Below are 21615 nucleotides of genomic sequence, written 5' to 3'. Positions count from 1 at the left end.
CACCTCAGGCAGTTTGGTGGTCTTTCTGTCTTCTACCGACTCCTCTCCAGCCTTGCTCCCCCAGCTCTCTCTGTGCTCTGTCCCCCTAATATTCCTACAGGTCACACAAAATCTGCCAGCAACCCTCTTATGGTTAAACTGCCAAAATCTAGGCTCTCTGCTCACCTTCACTCTTTCATTCCCCTTTTCTCCTGCCTCTGAAACAAACTCCCCCACTTCCTTCAATCCCACTCCTCCCTCCAGGTCTTTAAAACAGCTGTTCACCACCATCTCTTATCTTCCCCCATCCAAAACCTTGATCTTTTCTACCCCCGCTAATTCACCCCAGATATACTTTTTTGAAATTCCAACTTCTTTCCTGGAAGGCCTTGGAGTGTTCATATGTTTTATACCTCTCCCACCTCCCCCCAAGCCCTCTCCCTCCCACATTTCTCTCGATGTCCCTGCTCTCAAATGTTGTGTTTGTGTCCTTCCCCCTCTCTCCCCATCTTGTCGACCACTCCCCTTATTTTGTGTTTTATGTGCCGGTTTGACTTTTTGTGTGATTAATGTTAGCTCTTTCACGAGCCTCGAACTTATATACAAAAAAATAATTAACAGGGGTAGAAAAGATCAAGGTTTTGGATGGGGGAAGATAAGAGATGGTGGTGAACAGCTGTTTTAAAGACCTGGAGGGAGGAGTGGGATTGCAGAGGGTGAGGGAGTTTGTTCTTGAGGTGGGAGTAAAGAGGAATGAAAGAGTGAAGGTGAGCAGAGAGTCTTGTTTTTGGCAATTTCACCAGAAGAGGGTTGCTGGCAGATCTTGTGTGACCTGGAGGAATAATTGGGGTGCAGAGCACAGATAGAGCTGGAGGAGCTCGGCCGGATAGGAGTTGGTGGAAGACAGAAAGACCACCTACCTGCCTGCGGTGAGTAAGTGAAAAGGCCCTCGGAGTTAGCTTCATCGCAGGAGATTCCAATGATTCTGAAAGCTTTGGTTTCAATAGCATGAAGCCGAGCTAGGTGTGAGGCAGGAGCACAGTATTCCATTGAGCTGCAGATGAAAGCCTTGTATATGATGAGGAGCTCCAGTGTGCCAAAGAAGGAATTCGCATGACGGAGGATGCCCTGTCGGCGACTGGCTTTGGAGGCCAGCTCGAAAATGTGGTTTTCCCAGGAAAGATCATGGCAGATAGTGAGACCCAACAGCATGAGTGACACAACTTCTTGGAGAGGATTGTTGAGAAAGTAGATGGGAGGGTTGTCAAGACGATCTTTTCAGAGAGACAAAGTGAGACTGTGAGATTTGTCAGGATTGAAAGACACGTTCCACTTGTTTGACAAGTCTGTGATTTTGTCCAGGTCTGCAGAGAGTGAGGAGGCTGCAGACTGCCGATCTGAAGGATGAGGTATGGAGCGGCAGAGAATGGAGTCATCAGCAAAGAGATAGAGAGGATTTTCCAGAGAGTCGGAGAGGGAGAGATCATTGATGAAGACCAGAAAAAGCACAGGGCCCAGAACACTGCCTTCGGAAACTCCAGCCTGAACAGGCAGGGGAGATGAGAGAAATCCATTCAGCGCCGCATGTTGACTACGACCAGAGAGGAAGTCCGCAAGCCATGCGTGGAGTTTTCCATGGATACCATCGGAGGAGAATTTGGTGAGCAAAGTGGGGTGCCACACCGTATTGAAGGCATGAGATATGTCAAGGAAGACAGCTCTTTCTTCTTTTTTTTTTTCTTTTTTTTTTTTTGTATACTGAATCGAGGCTCGTGAAAGAGCTAACATTTATTTCACAAACAAATCAACCAGACAAACAAAATATACAAAAAGAGGGAGCGGAAGACAAGATGGGGAGAGAAGGGGAAGCACACAACCACAACATTTGAGAGCAGGGAGAAGTGTGGGAGGGAGAGGGCTTGGGGGCAGGAGGCGTGGGAAGGGGAGGGGGGGGGGGGGGGGAGAGGTATAAAACACAAGGGGACCGAAATTAGCGGGGGTAGAAAAGATCAAGGTTTTGGATGGGGGAGGATAAGAGATGGTGGTGAACAGCTGTTTTAAAAACCTGGAGGGTGGAGTGGGATTGAAGAGAGTGAGGGAGTTTGTTCCAGAGGCGGGAGAAAAGAGGAATGAAGGAGTGAAGGTGAGCAGAAAGTCTTGATTTTGGCAGTTTAACCATAAGAGGGTTGCAGGCAGATCTTGTGCGACCTGTAGGAATATTTGGGGGACAGAGCCCAGAGAGGGCTGGGGGGGCAAGGCCAGAGAGGAGTCGGTAGAAGACGGAAAGACCACCAACCTGCCTGCGGTGAGTGAGTGAAAGGCCCTTGGAGTTAGCTTCATCGCGGGAGATTCCAATGATTCTGAACGCTTTGGTTTCAACAGCGTGAAGACGGGCTAGGTGTGAGGCAGGAGCACCAGACCAGAGGGGAGAGCAGTATTCCATAGAGCTGCGGATGAAAGCCTTGTATGTGGTGAGGAGCTCAGTTGTTCCAAGGAAGGACTTCGCACGACGGAGGATGCCCAGTCGGCGACTGGCTTTGGAGGCCAGATTTGAAATGTGGTTTTCCCAGGAAAGATCATGGCAAATAGTGAGACCCAAAAGCTTGAGTGACAGAACTTCTTGGAGAGGATTATTCAGAAAGTGGATGGGAGGGTTTTCCAGTCGGTCTTTTCGGAGAGACATTGTAAGAGTGTGAGATTTATCAGGATTGAAAGACATGTTCCATTTGTTTGCCCAGTCTGTGATTTTGTCCAGGTTTGCAGAGAGTGAGGAGGCTGCAGACTGCCGATCTGAGGGATGAGGAATGAAGCGACAGAGAGTAGAGTCGTCAGCAAAGAGATAGAGAGGATTTTCAAGAGAGTCAGAGAGATCATTGATGAAGACCAGAAAAAGCACAGGGCCCAGAACACTACCTTGGGGAACTCCAGCCTGAACAGGAAGAGGAGATGAGAGAAACCCATTCAGGGCCACACGTTGACTACGACCAGAGAGGAACTCCGCCAGCCATGAATGGAGATTTCCATGGATACCAAAGGACGAGGGTTTGGTGAGCAGAGCAGGGTGCCAGACCGTATCGAAGGCACGTGAAATGTCAAGGGAGACAGCTCTAATTTCCTGTTTGGCGTTGAGGACCTCCATCCATTGTTGAGAAAGCAGAAGCAGCATGTCCAGAGTAGAGTGACCAGGTCTGAAACCAAATTGATGATCAGAGATCCAGCCATTGGAGAAGAGGAAAGATTTCATATCTGAAGCAATGATCGATTCCATGACTTTGGTGATAATTGGGAGAAGGCTGATTGGTCTGTAGTTGCTGGGATCTGTTTTTGCACCTTTTTTGTGCAAAGCAGTGATGTTGGCTGATTTCCAAGCAGATGGCAGATGACCTTGAGCAAAAGAGAGGGTGAAGAGAACAGAAAGAGGGAGTGAAAGAGCGGAAGAACATGATTTTAGGACCCGTGGGCTGATGCCGTCAGGACCAGTTGCAGAATCAGAGTCGAGGGTTGACAGAAACTTTTCCACCTTGTCAGGAGGAAAGGACACAGAGTCCAGGAGCAGCTGGGTACGACTGGGTACGGTGGGTACAGAGAGGGATGGGTTTGGGACACAAGATTTATAGGCAAACACAGAGTTGAGGCATTCAGCTTTTTCACGTGCGGAGTCAGCCGTTAAGCCGTTTGAGGTGAGGGAGGGGATGGAGGGGGAACAAACACCAGAAACAGATTTGACCAGACGCCACCAGGATTTGGAAGAGGGAGACAGATAAGAGAGTTCGGTCTTGAGAACGGTGAAATATTGTTTCCTGGCTCTCGTGAGGGTGGACACACACTTGTTTCGGGCTTTGTGAAAGGAAATGAGATTTCCTTCCGTTGGATTTGCTTTCCAGGAGACGAAAGCAAGAACTTCTGATTCTGAACTTCTGATTTCCGCTTTGGCATTGAGGACCTCCATCCTTTGTTGAGACAGCAGAAGCAGCATGTCCAGAGTAGAATGACCTGGTCTAAATCCAAATTGATGATCAGAGATCAAGCCATTGCAGAAGAGGAAGGATTTCATATCCAAAGCAATAATGGATTCCATGACGTTGCTGATGATTGGGAGCAGGCTGATTGGTCTGTAGTTGCAAGGATCTGTTTTTGCACATTTTTTGTGTAAAGCGGTAATGTTGGGTGGTTTCCAAACTGATGACAGATGACCTTGAGGAAAAGAGAGGGAGAAGAGAATATAGAGAGTGTGAGATAGAGTGGCAGAGCAGGATTTTAGGACCCGAGGGCTGATGCCGTCTGGTCCAGTTGCAGAATCAGAGTCGAGGTTTGACAGAAACTTCTCCACCTTGTCAGGAGAGAAGGACCCAGAGTCCAGGAGCAGCTGGGTTCAATTGGCTTCGGTGAGTACACAAGATGGGTTTGGGACACACGATTTTAAGGCAAACACAGAGTTGAGGCATTCAGCTTTGTCACGTGCGGTGTCAACTGTGTAGCCGTTTGAGGTAAGGGAGGGGATGGAAGGGGAACAAACACCAGAAAGAGATTTGACCAGATGCCATCAGGATTTGTAGGAAGGAGACATGTTTGAGAGTTCAGTCTTGAGAGTAGAGAGATTGTGCTTCCTTGCTCTCCTGAGGGTGGACACACTTGTGCCGAGCTTGATGGAAGGAACTGAGATTGCCTTCCGTTGGATTTGCCTTCCAAGAGGCAAAGTCAAGTTGTGTCAGGGCATCTGCATCACCACAATATTCCATGTACCATGGATGGGAGGAAGGGTATGACAACTGAGGACGAGATGGGATAAATCTGTGCAGGAGAGAGAGCAGTTTACTTTGGAAGAATTCCCAGGAAAAGTTGATGTCAGAGGCGGTAAAGATGGGAGACCAGTCCAGATTAATTGATGGCTGCTTGCAGACTGTGCCAGTCGGCCTGAGTGAAATGCCAGACTCATCGGCGCTGAGGAGGCTCTCGATGTCCACTTTAACAAGGAAATGATCAGAAGAACCGATTGGATCAGAAGAAGAGCAGCAGAAACTTGCAGGGAAGTTTGTCATAACCAAATCTAGAAGAGAAGATGCTCCGTTGACTGAGATCCGGGTTGGGAAATTGATAGATTTTGTCAGTCCCAATGAGTCGCAGAAGTCCTTTGCTGAGATCCCATGGCTGCTGAGAGAGATACCCACACCCAGCCAGCATGCTGTTTCTGGCATGATGATAGTTGAAGTCCCGCCAATGAGGAAGAGGGAGTTGGGATGAGTGGATAGAAGTTGGTGCATGTTGTCAGACATCGAAATGTACAGTCACGTGAAAACGTAAGTACACCCCATGTAAAGTTTTGACTTTTTCAACATATTTCAACATACAGCTATTTCATCTTCATTTCAACAATATTGACAGACAAAGGTGATATAATATAACAAATATCATGAAACATTTACATTTTGTAGTCCATTGTATAATTTAAATAAACATAAATGCAAATTTCGCATGTGGAAATAGTAAGTACACCCCTACATTTATCACTACTTCAAAAACCTAAAATTAGAATCAGGTGCACCAGCTCAGGTGCAAATGATAAGAACATCATTAGAGAGGATCTTGGAGGAACCTGTCTTATTTAAACCTCAGATATTTCGTTTGGTTTGCTCTTTGTTGTTGAAGTGTGCGGCTGCGGCGTCACCATGCCTAGATCAAAACAGCTCTCTGATGCCTTCAGAAAGAAGGTTATAGATGCCTACGAGTCTGGGAAGGGATTTAAAAAGATCTCCAAACAATTTGAAATCAATCATTCGACTGTCCGGAAGATCATCAGCAAGTGGAGAAGATTCCAAACAACTGCCAACTTGTTCAGGTCAGGCCGCCCCAGCAAGTTCAGCCCAAGAAGCAGACCGCAAGATGCTGAAAGAAGTCTCAAAGAACCCCAGAATGTCATCACGGAACCTCCAGGTAGCTTTTGCCACTGTTGATGTCAAAGTGCATGAGTCTACCATTAGAAAGAGGCTGCACAAATTTGATCTGCATGGGAGGTGCGCCAGGAGGAAACCTTTGCTGTCCAGAAAGAACATCAGGGCAAGAATAAAGTTTGCCAATGAACACTGAGGCAAAGACAAGCATTTCTGGAACAATGTGCTCTGGACAGATGAGTCAAAGGTAGAGCTATTTGGCCACAGTACCAGAAGACATCTTTGGCGAAAACCAAAGACAGCATTTGACCACAAGAACCTGATACGAACTGTAAAGCATGGTGGTGGAAATATTATGGTTTCGGGCAGCTTTGCTGCATCAGGGCCTGGGCAGCTCACCATCATCGAATCCACTATGAATTCTTCATTGTATCAGAGGGTGCTTGAGGATAATGTGAGGCCATCTGTCAGAAAGTTGAAGCTCAACCGAAGGTGGACCTTTCAACATGACAATGACCCTAAACATACCAGTAAACCCACCAAGGAATGGCTGAAAAGAAAGAAATGGAGGGTTCTGGAATGGCCAAGTCAAAGCCCGGATCTAAATCCCATCGAGATGTTGTGGGGGGATTTGAAACGAGCTGTGCATGCAAGAAACCCCTCAAACATCACACAGCTGAAAGAATTCTGCATGGAGGAGTGGGCAAAAATTTCTCCCAGTCGATGTCAGAGACTGGTAGACAGTTATAAGAAACGCCTACTTGAGGTTGTTTCTGCCAAAGGGGGCAATACCACCTATTAGAGCCAAGGGTGTACTTACTTTTTCCACATGCGAAATTTGCATTTATGTTTATTTAAATTATACAATGGACTACAAAATGTAAATGTTTCATGATATTTGTTATATTATATCACCTTTATCTATAAATATTGTTGAAATGAAGATCAAATAGCTGTATTTTGAAATATGTTGAAAAAGTCAAAACTTTACATGGGGTGTACTTACTTTTTCACGTGACTGTAAATGGAGTCATCACTGAGATGATAAGCTTTGCCTTACAAGACATCCTTGGATCATAATGGTGGAACTTTATTGAAGTTGTGCACCTGATGTTTGATTCGTGTCAAATTACAAATTGGATTACCTCTCTCCCCACCCAAACCCCAAACACTTTGCAGAAATAGCCCCATAATTTGCCCATTTGTACAGTATAGATACAGAAGCAGATACTGTCTTACCTTTTTTGGATTTGTGAACAAATGAATAAAAAACACCTTTTCTATCATAACTTGAATGATTTTCATCCGATGTTCATGATGTTGAGTTTTTGGATAGATTGTAGATTGGGACCCATTTTGTTCATTTCCACTCTAACTCTAAATGCTGAAGGTAAATGTCATATGGCCATCATTGGAGCCTGGGCGCTGGAGGAGGCTTACCCTTCCTTACCTTTGTCTTTCGCGTATGTCGCCTACCTGATCTCACAGACTGAACCAGTCAGTGGCAACAGCGACACCTGGCGTGTCAATACTGAACACCAGGTAAGGGAAATTGGATAACCCTGGACACGTGTGCAGTCAGTCCTGGATTCGTGACGTTTGCAGGGCGAGTCGAACATCGATCAATGCGAGATTGCCCGCCCAACGTCAAAACACTATTATTTTGTTATTCCAACAGATGTTTTCATTTTCTTTTAGCTGTGACGACACCATCTGCTGCTATTGATTAATCGCAACGACACGAGAGAAACTGTTTTGTTAAAGATTAAAAACCGGGTAGGCCTAACGTAGAACACCAATATAAAACACCCAAACAATCAAAGAAACATGTAATTATTAATATCCGATTAATAATAACGTCGAACTGAAAAATAACTTTTCACTTTTTTGTTTTCATTTTGTGAAACTTTGGTTAATTCTTTTAGGCGGTGTATAGGCTACAGTCCGTTCGTTCAGTCGATCGGCTTGAGGCGGGACATTTGTACTGTACTGTGTGTATGTATATATATATATTTGTGGGCGGTTGTTATGTTTGTTACTTCCGCTTTGAGTGTGTTTCGTGGTCGATTTGCGAGCGAAGGGTTGTTTCATCGCTCGTTTGGACACGTCTGTTATATTATTTTGTATTATATTATTTTATACATATTGTATTATATTGTAGGTGAGAGGAGCAGTTTTGGTGAAGTCGAGGATGGATCGAGTTCGGAATGCATTGGGAGTCAGACAATCTGGCGATGATACGGAAAATATCACCGAGGTTTGACTCTTATTCCTCCTGCTCTTCCTTCCCTCGTTCGTTGTTGTGAATTATCTCGAGTTTCGTTCGTCTTTGCTGATTCGTGATTTGTCGCCGCCTTTTTCCAGGCGTTGGACACCTCCTCCCTCAGCTGGGAGACGAGGATTAAAGGGTTCGTGGTCTGCTTCGTCCTGGGAGTGTTGTGTTCCATTCTGGTAATTGAGGTTTTTATTTATTTATTTATTTATGATAATGTCGAGTCTCATACAAGAACGACATGCTGTTTCCGGTACTAGTTCGCCCCGCCCATTTACTAACCACGCCTACTTCCTTAAAAATAAATACAGGAATTCTCTCCCAATTCGATCAATATATTGATCAATGATACAAAAGTCTATTCTCGGGGTCGGACATCCGGGAACTTTGTCGCCCGATAATGCAATGTCCGCTTAATGAACACGAAGGGGAAAACACGTCTTGCGTGAACGTGCTGTATACCTGAGTTACACCTGTTGCATGAATAATTTCCCTTTTTTTCGATATTTCTGTAATTGCAGCCATTGTCAAAAGTTTCTGTATCTTCAATTACAAGAACAATAAAGCAAAATGGTGCGAGCTTTCGTTTTATTTGATACCAAGTCAAAGATGGTGAGCCAGAGGGAAGAATTCTATGGGTGAAAGGTGTAAAATCTGTGAATCGCCGCACGAAATATATTTTAAAAAATTCCCCAAAGGTGCCAAAGTGGCACCCTCTTGTTTTACGATCAGTATACATATGAGTTACAGAAATTGCAATAAAACGTTGTATATACTGCAAAACACGGTCAGTCAGGATTCCGCTGGACTATTAATCAATTAATTAATTAAGCGATTAATTATTCGATTAATGACTTTTTCTTTTTTTTTAAAGTTACAGATTCTGAAGAAATGGTGGTGGTTTATGTATTATATTAGCCAATTGATTAATAATTTAATTTTTTCATGATTATTTATTTTCATTATTAATCATTTATTTATTTTCTTTCTTATTTGGCCAATATCTCAGGCACCTTTTGAGCTGGGAAGCTAATATTTGGACATGACGGTGACCAGGTGATGTGGCTATAAAGGATATTTTTGATTTATTGATTAATCATTTCATTGATTAATTATTTATTGATTAATCAATTATTTATTTTTTTATTAATGACTTATTTAATTACATTTCTAAAAGATACATCTTCGGATGAAGCACGAGTGGTTTAGTTATGCTATTAGCCAATTGATTAAGAAAATATTTTGTGATAATCTTTTATTGATTTTAATTATACAATTAATTAGTGTACACCTCTCCCTCCCAATGCAGCCAATGAGCTGCACTGCAGTATTGCCGGGTGCCAGAGGTGCCCCGGCAATGCCGCGCTGTAGGATATTTAATTATTTGGCATGGGGCGGTGTACTTTGAATGTATCTGTTTTTGTTTTTTGTTTTTCCTCCAAGTCCGATAATCTGATGGAATTTGGGGAGTCTTTATAATCTGACATTTGTTACTCTCCCCACCATCACTTAGATGTAAATTTACATGTAACTTTATTTAGGCTAACTGAAGTAACAAGACACTTAACTTTTTTTACACGGATCAGCCGAATTCTGGTAGGGACAAGAATCAAACTAGATTCATTGCAGTTTCACTCAATACCTGGCCAATGCCTCACCTGGTAAATGTTCCGTATCCTGAGGACATTGCAAACTTTGGATGAACTAAATTTATTAATAATAATTCAACCAAAATATAGCAACAGATGAGCAAGTATGTTTCCGAATGCGAGACGTTGTGCACAAGGGATGACGATAAATATGTATGACAATGCATGAAATGGCCTTTGTTTTCCCCTTTGCCAATATGGTCGCGTATCCAAGCAAAATCCCATGACTGTGACGTCGCGCCGACCCCTCAAATATATTAGGTCTACAAGAGCTCCTTGTTGTTGGTCGATTTTTGAAATGTGCACCCATTGGTCAGACAGCTGCTGGACCACACCCACATTTGCCGCTTGACTCCACCCACCATGGCATGCAGCCAATTTCTGGTGGGCCTAACACATTAGGCCTGTAGGCCTCCTGATTATACACTGCCCGGGCTTGTTGCGTCGGATTCCTATTGGCTTTGTTTGGGTCGAGTATTACAATGAGGGACCCCGAAAAATTTATTCAGTTGAATAAAAATGAAGGTTTAATGAACCGTTAGCTCACACGGTTCTAAAGCCATTCTTGTGGTAATTTTGTGTTAAACATGATCCGATGTCCATCAGTTTTGTCACGATGCGGTCCGCATGTGTCTTTTACCTCTTCCACAACTGAGTAAAATGTCCTTCACACGTGATTAAAAGTACCACCACTTGGGTTAGAGGATGTCAGATTTTATCAAAAATAGCATAAGCTAAATTTTGAACGGCACCATATTGGGGTTAAACAATCCGTGAATATGTGGCGAATCGGCTCGTTCTGATATAACCGTGAGGAGGGTGACGTGGATGAGAGGTGTTGTGTTAATTTTTAATAGCACATTAAATGTGTTTCCCAATTGACCAGTTACCAGATTTTTGTCTCCGGTTGTGATGACAGTGCGATCATTCTTGGTATACTTCAATTGTTTTTGACGAACTTGTACAAACAGGTGTTTTGTGTAATTACCTCAGCCACCAAAGATAGGCAGAGGTTTTGTTATCCCTGTCTTTATTAGTCCCCTACCGGTGTCGTTCCCTACTATAGGTTTGCACGCCGTCAGTCAGTCCGTCACGCAAACAACACTTTTCTGGACTTTTTTTCTAAACGCTTAATGCTAATTTCAAACTTGGCACATGGTTTCCTCATGATAAGTTACAGATCAAGTTCGAACTTCACGACGTTTCGATCATTTTTGACAAAGTTATGGCACTTTGAACTTTGGTAATTCTGATAATTCTGATGCTCATTAACTCGGTGCCATTTTAAGTTTTAATTTCCTTTCAAAAAGATTTTCTCTGCAATAATAGGACCAATTGAGATCAATTTTTCACCGTAGGGGGGACTCGGTCTGTATAATATTTTAATGGTAATTATGATGTCACAGGTCACGTGGTTCGGCCGCCATATTGTTTTTCGTGAAAACACGAAAACCCCTTTTTCTATGCAACGGCTGAACAGATCGAGGCCAAACTTTGCAGGCAGAATAGCATACCCATGACGAACAAAAAGTCAGCGAGCATGACGTAATGCGTCACATGGTTTCAGAGTTATGACGTTTTTAAGCATGAACCTTTAAAACCGAGCTCCTCCCTCATTTTTGATCCAATCGAGGGGAAACTTCACAGATCTGTTCAGCATGTCAATCTACTAAAATGTCATTTTGGAATTTGCGATAGGTCACGTGGTTTGGCAGATATCGTTAATTAAATGAAAATATAAAAAAATGGATATATTGTTTATTCTAGAGTTCTCAAGCCGCACCGTCTCGCGAATGTCAAAAGCGCGACAGCGCGTGCTTTCAGGAGGGGCGGAGCCAAGCCGAGCAACATATACATATATATATATATATATATATATATATATATACTGAAACGCAAAAGAAACTTACCACCTTTGAAACCTTTAAATATCAACAATAACACTGCGTGTAGTAAATGTGTGAACTTATTTGTGGACAATAGTGTCCTCACTGTCAGACAAAACGGTCACGGATGGTCACTTGAACCTTCAATGGTCACTTCATAGCACAGCTGTTGAACAGCCGTTTTGACTGTCAGTGATTAGCCAAGGGGTACGGGATGATTTTAATGAGTTGCATGTGATGTCTTGATATTGGCTTTAAAAAGGCCAGTGCAAAATGGGCATTTTGACCGAAAAAATTTGACCATTTTGACCAACTTCAAAAAGACCGAAAACGCAAAAGAAACTTACCACTTGTTTGAAATGTAATAAAATTGTAACAGTTCAAAATAAAACAAACCAACAATTGCTAATTGAAACATTGGCATTTTATTGATGACATGTCAAGTTTTTGACCAAGATACACCATCTCATCAGTTTGTTCTACAGTACAGAACAGCACAGGGTGCAATGTCAGTCCCCTTTCAATAGCGTGTATGGCCACCATTGTTTTGGATACAGGCAGTGCATCGTCGGCGTATACTGCCTACCAGTCTTTGGATGCATTGCTGCTGGATTCTGCTTGCTGCCTCAATGTCTGAAGCAGCTCTGCCCGTGTCCTGGCCCTGCCAACTTCGCATCTCCCAAGCTCATCCCACAGGTTGCCAACTTCGCATCTCCCAAGCTCATCCCACAGGTGCTCTATGGGATTCAGGTCAGGGGAGAGGGCAGGCCACTGCATGGTGTTGATGTTCTCGCCTTGGAGAAATGCAGTGGTAGAGCGAGCAGCATGGGGACGAGTGTTCTCATGCTGAAAGGTTCTCAGTTCTGGGTGGTCTAGCAGGAATGGCAGCAGATGAGGTCGCAGGATGTTATCCACATACCGCTGGGCGTTAAGATTCCCATCCACAACCACCAGTGGCGTCCTGTACTGGCCTGATATGGCGGCCCACACCATCACACTTGGGCCACCCCACCTGTTGGCTTGACGCACGCAACAATCGGCATATCGCTCGCCAGTTCTTCTCCAGACACGCTCACGCCCATCAGGACTGTCCACACAGAACCTTGACTCATCGCTGAAAGCGACCTTGTTCCACTGCGCCAAGGTCCACCGCTGATGCTGCTGGCACCATCTCTGACGGTTGCGGCGATGGGCAACCGTCATCACGTGGCCTCTGTATGGTCTTCTGGCAGTCAGACCATAGTCATGCAGTCGTCTTCGTGCAGTATCATTGGAGATCCGTGGGTTTGCACGCCCTGGAGTTTCTTCCGCAGTGCGGGATGCTGGACGGAATCGATCCCGCAGGTGACTTCGGACCATCTGCCTGTCCTGCCTTGCAGTGGTGACTCTTGGCCTCCCTGATCGAGGTCTGTCATCTGCAGAGTTGTGGAGGGTGTCTCTGTCCACCAGGGCCGATATCGTCTGGTGTGAACAGCCAAGGCGACGTGCCACCTCACGGTAGTTCAGTCCGCCTTGCAGCATGCCCAGGGCATGCTGCCGTTGATCCCTTGACAATCGTGGCATGTTGATTGAAATGCCCATTTTGCACTGGCCTTTTTAAAGCCAATATCAAGACATCACGTGCAGCTCATTAAAATCATCCCGTACCCCTTGGCTAATCACTGACAGTCAAAACGGCTGTTCAACAGCTGTGCTATGAAGTGACCATTGAAGGTTCAAGTGACCATCCGTGACCGTTTTGTCTGACAGTGAGGACACTATTGTCCACAAATAAGTTCACACATTTACTACACGCAGTTATTGTTGATATTTAAAGGTTTCAAAGGTGGTAAGTTTCTTTTGCGTTTCAGTATATATATATATATATATATATATATATATATATATATATATATATATATATATACACATGTATATATGTATATATATATGTATATATATATATATATATATACACACACACACACACACACACACACACACACACACACACACACACACACACACACACACACACACACACACACACACTGATCGTGAACCGGAAAATATAATAAATTACTGATATTTAGCGACTCGAAAGGTTATTTATCAACTTATTTTCTCGTGCTTCTGCTGACCTGTCTGCGAGGTGTATAAATCGAAGTCCCGAGTGCGAATCACAGGTGAGCCTGTCCTGAGGTAATTAGTGATTGGGAACGATTCAGAACCTGTGGGTAAATAACCCTTGGTAATTTCCCCAACAGTTTTCCGGACGACAGACTGCCGGTAGGGGACATGTATTGCAGCGCAATACTCAGAATGCTTGTTTTGTTTCTGATCAGGGTATCTCAGTTGTAGACGGATTTGGATGAAACTTGGTGGATTGGTTGGGTGTGTTGCACAGAATGAGATTTTGGTGAAGATCTGGATCCGGCCTATCGGTGTGATACACAAGCCTGGTGTTGGCTTAACGGTTAAGGTCGCTGGCTGAAGATCTTCGAGTCTTGAGTTTGAGCCCCTGTTGTGACGTTAAGAAAAATCTTTTTCCATGTGAAGCTGAATGTGTAGAGCCTTGGGGTTTAGTTTTTATTTTTATTTTTTAATGACATCCGAACCTCAAGCTTGTTCTCGGTCATCTAAAGTACCTTCGTCATTGGTCGCACCATGTACTCGGTGGAGGAGCGAGGTTTGCGTGTATTTGCTTACTCTGTCTATCTTCAGATTTGGTAAGATGGCGGTGTAGTAAGACTATGTTACATCTCGAGCTAGCCTGGGCCTTTACGGTGGTGTATTCATGACTTTATAAGAAACGGAGAATTATTTCCGAAACCACTTCAGATAAATGCTAATAAGCCACATTAACTAATTGGCCCACATTTCTTCGTATTGTCATAATAACTGGAACGGTGCACGACTCATCAGTGACTTTTCCTGTGCCCTCTCCTGCCTTGCCTGCCTACCCTTCAGTGCACGACTCGCACGACTCATCAGCAATCTCACTTGCATCAATTTCAGCGTCCTCACAATGCCCTGACTTTCGCAGATTCGACATTCGCGGCACTTTCCAGGAACGTTGTTGTGTGTGTGTATGTATACATGCAGTATAATGAAAATATTGCAAAAAAAATCTATTTGTCCCATGCACGGCCACATCCTTTAAGTTCCAAACTCAGGGTACAAATACAAATTTGGGGGCTGGGTGGAGGGGGCATACATTCCCTCTGCAAATGTGTAGCACCACCTAGTGGTGGCAGAGTATTACTTTATTATTATTGTTATTGTTATTATTATTATTATATTTATTAATTTTAACCTGGGCAACGTCGAGGTTAAAACACCCTTCGCATGGGTAAATTTGTCCTCTTTCCCCCTTCCTCCTTCCCCCTTCCTCCTTCCCACACCCCACCCCTTCCTCCCTTCCGTCCCTCCCTCCTCCCACTATTCCAACCAACCCCCCTACCCCTATTGTCACTGGGTACTTCAGCATATATATATATATATATATATATATATATATATATATATATATATATATATATATATATATATATATATATATATATATATATATATATATATATGTATGTTTTGCAATAAGGAAGCTTGAATGCAACAATATAAATTGGCAACAACACTGCGCTGCTTTTGCAATTTAATAACTACACTTGTGCGGCTCACTTCTAAACTTCAATTTATAGACATCTGAGGTGGAAATGAATACTGGCATTGGTGGCGTAATGGCTGGAGCATCTGCTTTGGCTTGGCGATCTGCCGTTTGAGTCCTGGCCGAGTGCTACCAAAGACTTTAAAATAATACGTGCGGCTTCCTTGCTCGATGCTGAGCATTTAAAAGGACAAGGCAAAGACAAACAACCATAGGCCGAATAGCCCCCTCCTGCATCGACTTTCCTTGTTGGGGAACTTGTTATATGGACTGTATCCATCCTGGTCTGATCAGGTAGGGGGGGAGGGTGTAAATTGCAACTATACCTGTCCTGCGTGTAATGTACAGATGAGCTCATTTGTGAAGGGTTAACAATTTATTCCTCTCATACTTGTAATACATATACAACAACTTTTTATTCCTCTTGCCCCTCTTTCCAATATTCACTTCAAATATGTGTAAATGATTCCTCAATGAAAAATGCATGGCATGTTGGTTTATTGTGCAACTTTGTCCTTGTTGCAATTTGAGGGCAGTGCACACGTTTTGCAAGTGAGTTCCCCCCTATTGAAACTTATCTCTTCCTCGCAGCTTAAAAATGCCCAAATTGTGAGATCCGGGCTTGTCACCTATGCATGTGACATGAAAGTTTATTTGGGGTTCATCCAGTTTTAACAACCAAGACCACATGTGCTTTGTATAAATAAGTACTTTATAAATTTACTAAACTCTCCACAAAGGCTCGACATCTGTCTGGGTGTATTGTTTTTAGTTGTAACATGCATAACTTGTCAAATTCTATACATATAATTTGTCTGTCAACACTTGACTCTGACTGCTACTGGATTGGATGGCATCAACTCACGTGTTGTAGCTCTGCTGCTCTTGCGCATTCTTTCTGCTCGTTTCACCCTGTAGTCTACTACAGGTAATCTTCCATCTGCTTGGAAATCTGCCAACATAACTATTGCATAATAATGTGCAAAACTGATCCCCTCAACTACAGACCAATTGGCTTTATTCCAGTCATCAGCAAGGTCATGGACTCCATCGCAGTTGATGTGAAAACCTTCCTGTTCTCCAACAGCCTCATCTCAGATCATCTATTACCTGGTGTTGGCCAAATAGTTAGGGTGGCAGGCTTGGTATCCTTAGATCCTCGGTTCGAATCCCGTTGAATTAACGCCAGGTGGGGCTGACTCGGCCTGTCATCCTTCCGAGGTCGGCAAAATGAGTACCAGATCACTGGTTATAGAGAGGCATTGCATCAGCAGCAGACGCGCCCACTGAAAAAGATGCAACCAGCAGCCAGGTGGCTGCACACATACCACCCATCTCAGATAATCAATTTCGTTTCAGACCAGGTCAATCCACCTTGGACATGCTGCTTATACTTTCCCAACAATGGATGGAGGCCCTCAATCAAGCATGAGATCAGGGCCATTGCGCTGGACCTATCTCATGCTTTTGATATAGTGTGGCATCCCACCTTGCTCTCCAACCTCTGCCTATGACGTCAAGGCCAACTCCACACATGTGGCTCTGACTTCATCTACTCTTAGTCGATGTGTGCCTCTCGATGAAATCCTTTAATCTCCTCCCCCTGTAAAGGCTGGATTACCCCAAGGCAGTGTTCTGGGCCCTGTCCTATTCCTGATCAATGATCTTTCTGACTCTGGAAAATCCTCTTTATATACGAGTATTTTCAGATGACTCCACCCTCCCTGTGACATCCCTCACCCTTCAGGTAGGCTGCAGCATCTTTCCTCTCTTCAGACTTTGAAAACCAAAAAATGTCATCGGCCATTGAAACACTTGAAATTTGCCTTTCAGTCTATCTTTCAATTCTCTGTCCTCTCCCCCTCTTTGAAAGCCATCTGGCAAACACTTCTCACCCCCCCCCCTCTCAAACTTCTGGGTTTCACTATCATCCATGATCTTTCTTCGAAAAACAGTTGACCTCCATGGGGAGGAGGAAATTCCTCCTGAGAAAATTCCCTTTTTTTTTTCTTTTTTTTTCTACTATTCTATACTGAATCGAGGCTCGTGAAAGAGCTGACAACCGCGAGGGAAAGACAAAGACAGCACATGGGGACCACGAGGGAAAGACAAAGACAGTACAGTGGGACCACGAGGGAAAGACAAAGACAGCACATGGGGACCACGAGGGAAAGACAAAGACAGCACATGTGGACCGCGAGGGAAAGACAAAAACAGCACATGGGGACCACGAGGGAAAGACAAAGACAGCACATGGGGACCGCGAGGGAAAGACAAAAACAGCACATGGGGACCGCGAGGGAAAGACAAAGACAGCACATGGGGACCACGAGGGAAAGACAAAGACAGCACATGGGGACCGCGAGGGAAAGACAAAAACAGCACATGGGGACCGCGAGGGAAAGAAAGACAGCACATGGGGACCACGAGGGAAAGACAAAGACAGCACATGGGGACCGCGAGGGAAAGGCAAAGACAGTACAGGGGGACCGCGAGGGAAAGACAAAAACAGCACATGGGGACCGCGAGGGAAAGACAAAAACAGCACATGGGGACCACGAGGGAAAGACAAAAACAGCACATGGGGACCGCGAGGGAAAGACAAAGACAGTACAGGGGGACCGCGAGGGAAAGACAAAGACAGTACAGGGGGACCGCGAGGGAAAGACAGACAGTACAGGAGGACCGCGAGGGAAAGACAAAAACAGCACATGGGGACCGCGAGGGAAAGACAAAAACAGCACGTGGGGACCGCGAGGGAAAGACAAAGACAGTACAGGAGGACCGCGAGGGAAAGACAAAAACAGCACATGGGGACCGCGAGGGAAAGACAAAGACAGTACAGGGGGACCGCGAGGGAAAGACAAAGACAGTACAGGAGGACCGCGAGGGAAAGACAAAAACAGCACATGGGGACCGCGAGGGAAAGACAAAAACAGCACGTGGGGACCGCGAGGGAAAGACAAACACAGCACATGGGGACCGCGAGGGAAAGACAAAAACAGCACATGGGGACCGCGAGGGAAAGACAAAAACAGAACATGGGGACCACGAGGGAAAGACAAAGACAGCACATGGGGACCGCGAGGGAAAGACAAAAACAGCACATGGGGACCATGAGGGAAAGACAAAAACAGCACATGGGGACCGCGAGGGAAAGACAAAAACAGCACATGGGGACCGCGAGGGAAAGACAAAAACAGCACATGGGGACCGCGAGGGAAACACAAAGACAGCACATGGGGACCGCTAGGGAAAGACAGCACAGGGGGACCACGAGGGAAAGACAAAGACAGCACATGGGGACCGCGAGGGAAACGGTGTCAGCAATGAAAGCAAAGATAGAAAAAGAGAAACAGTGTCAGCAATGAAAGTAAAGATAGAAAAAGAGAAACAGTGCCTGCTGTTTCTGAGTTGTGCTGCTGCTGAAAAAAGAGAAACCTGCTGAGTGAGGTGACAAAGGCAGTACCATTGTTGTGACATCGCTGGTACCCAGTGTATCCTGGGCATTACCGGCACTTCCCTCAACCTGTGTATCGGTGTCGGTTTGTTTTATTTATTTTATTTATTTTTAAGGTTTAAGGTTAAATCCAATATGGCTGCTAAACCATGTGACCTATAATAATAATAAAAAACACCTTTAGAAGCCATTTTTCCCCACAAGCGGGTGTTGGCCTTTTTCGGGCACCGTGGTTGTTGTTGTTTTTCAGTCCCCTTTTTGAAGCAATGTTTTATGGCCGGATGCCCTTCCTGCCGCCAACCCTGTTTGTCGCCTTTTACGACAAACAGGGAATTACCAGTGAACTGGTACTCAAATTAGCCGACCTCGGAAGGATGACAGGCTGAGTCAACCCCCCTGGCGTTAATTCAGCGATCGACCGGGATTCGAACCCAGGATCCTTGGATCCTAAGCTGGCAGCCTAGCCGCTAAGCCAACGCCAGGCCAGGAAAACCATGTGACCTATGATGTCATAAATTCAATATTTCAATGCAAATGGGTCATTTTAAAACATTTACTGCTTCAGATGGCATCATAAGCATGCTTTTGTTCTCCATTGGGGGTACTTGACAATGTGGCAAGTTTCAAATTTTTTTCATTCAGTGGTTTCTGGGAATTATTTAATTGTTTGCGTTTAATCCAAGGTGCCTGCCATACCACGTGACCGATGACGTCACAATTGTCAAACCATTTATGGGTGTCACTCCTACCCTAAAAGTTTGATCTCAATTGGACATGTGGTTGGTGAGAAAAATGAGTTTTTTTTTTTTTGTTTTTTTTTTGTTTTTTTCTTTTCTTCCCCCCCCCCCCTCCCCCCCCCTTGTCTTGGCAACTGTTGGTCTGATTGGCACTTTTTCACCAATTGATTGCCTGGACATGTATAATTTTTACTGCTAATTATGATGCCATTGGTCATGTGGTTATGAATGCCATCTTGGGGGGGGGGGGGAGGGGGGAGAATTTTTTTTCCCCCTCCATCTCAGGAACAGCTCAATGGAAAAAATTGAATAATAACATTCTAAAAAACTCTGTATTGGGACCAAAAAATGTTTATTTAGAATATTAAAAGTGCTAACGTAACAAGGTTGGCATTTGACAAATAGAACCCTTTATCCCACGAATATGATTTTTTTTTTGTTTTTTTTTTGTGAATGACCGAAGTAAAAAAAGAAATTCAGAATCTAAATAATTTTGACGTCGTAGGTCGCATGGTTCAGCCGCCATATTGTTTTTCGTGATAAACACGAAATTTTCAAAATGATAAACACGAATTCGTGAAAACACGATAAATTTCGTGATAAACACGAAATCTTATTTTCGCTCTTTCGCGAGCCTCGATCTTGTATACAAAACAAAAAAAATAAAAAAATAAAATAAAATAAAATAAAATAAAATAAAATAAACCAAAAAAAAACCCCTTTTCTCTGAAACGGCTACACAAGCCCAAACTGTGCAGGCATGATCGCATGCCCAAGACCAACAGCATCCAGGTCATTTTGTCATTTTGTCCAGGTCGTTTAGGAGTTGATGTTTTGAAGCATATACTTTAAAACCTATCTCCTCACTAATTTTTGAAGATATTGAGTGGAAACTCCACACAAATGTTCCCCATGTGGGGAAGTTAAAACGTTACTTGGGTAGTTTCGATAAGTCGCATGGTTTGGCTGCAATAAATAATTGAATGAATCTTAAAACCTGTCTCTTGAACTGTTGCATTGGTTGACATGAAACTTTAATGTAGCTCTCAAGGGGAATAAGTGTTTAAAATTTCAACAGAATTGGTTGTACGGTCTGGAAGCTAGAAAAAGTTGTTGTGAAGAAGAAGAAGAAGAAGAAGAAAGTGAAGGAGCTGTGCTCCCACGTAATCGGAAGAATGGACGCGACAAAAAGCTGGAATTCGTCCGAGTTTCTTTTGTCACAAAACAACTCAGGTACTCTGAAAAGCCCGTTTATCGGGCAGCAATATATTATATACACACATTATCCCGGAGCGTTTGCCCGGGAAAGGCGAGAGGGGGCGTGGCCGGGCGTCCTGGCCGCGGCCTGGCAAGTCGAGGGCGGGCATGCCCGGGCGTTCCGGCCGAGGCCTGGCAAGTTGAGCGCGGGCCTGCCCGGGCGTCCTGGATGAGCCCGGCATGGTGATCGCTCCACGTCCTTGGTAGGTGCAAGGCGATTGTGTAAACCCAGCGGTAGCCGCTACACACGTCCCCCCAGAATCGACTTGCACCGGCAGGGTCAATTTGAGGGGGGTCCTGATGACCCGGCCGAAGCGACCCCTGGCGGGTCGTGGGGGGGGGGGGGGGGGGTCCGGTGTGGTGGTGGGCAGTCGAGTGGGGGGCATCGTGGACGGGGGGCGGCCTCGCCGCGGCGGAAGGGCCAACCGTGGCGGTTGGTCGATGTCCACGTGCGCCGGCTTGAGGCGGTCCACCGCAATCCGGTCCAACCTGCCGCCGATGTTGATGACGAACGACTTGTCGTCCCGTCGCAGGACCCGGAAGGGCCCGTCGTACGGCGGCCGGAGTGGCCCCCGTTGTGCGTCATGACGCACAAAAACGTACGCTGTGCGAAGCGCTGGGGGGGACGTAGGACTGGGGGTCACCGTGGTGGGATGTTGGCACGGGGGCAAACCGTCAGGCGGCCTCCTGGAGGTCCGAGCGCTGGTGAGCTGCGGACCAGGGACTGGTAGCGTCGGGCACGAATTCGCCCGGGACACGTAGCGCCTGGCCGTAGACAAGCTCGGCGGTGGATGCCCGGAGGTCCTCCTTGGGGGCCGTGCGGAGGCCCAAAAGGACCCAC

The 21615-nt window shown here is 45.0% G+C and overlaps 1 protein-coding gene across 2 annotated transcripts in view; it reads left to right on the top strand.

Moving 5' to 3' along the window:
* Positions 1-7850: 7850 nt before the first annotated feature.
* The window catches only part of LOC137413525 (vesicle transport protein SFT2B), a 33289-nt gene continuing 19524 nt past the window's right edge, over positions 7851-21615 (top strand). Inside the window, exons 1-2 of one of the 2 annotated variants that reach the window (XM_068098947.2) lie at positions 7851-8124; positions 8232-8318. In XM_068098947.2, the coding sequence (XP_067955048.1) occupies positions 8059-8124; positions 8232-8318 (153 nt within the window). In that variant the 5' untranslated portion in view covers positions 7851-8058. The remainder of the gene's footprint in view (positions 8125-8231; positions 8319-21615) is intronic. The other variant, XM_068098948.2, reaches the window with a different exon arrangement.

The sequence above is a fragment of the Myxine glutinosa genome, chromosome 2, assembly GCF_964187855.1.
Source record: "Myxine glutinosa chromosome 2, kmMyxGlut1.1, whole genome shotgun sequence".
Taxonomy (NCBI): Eukaryota; Metazoa; Chordata; class Myxini; order Myxiniformes; family Myxinidae; genus Myxine; species Myxine glutinosa.
This window is presented reverse-complemented; position numbering and strand designations above follow the sequence as displayed.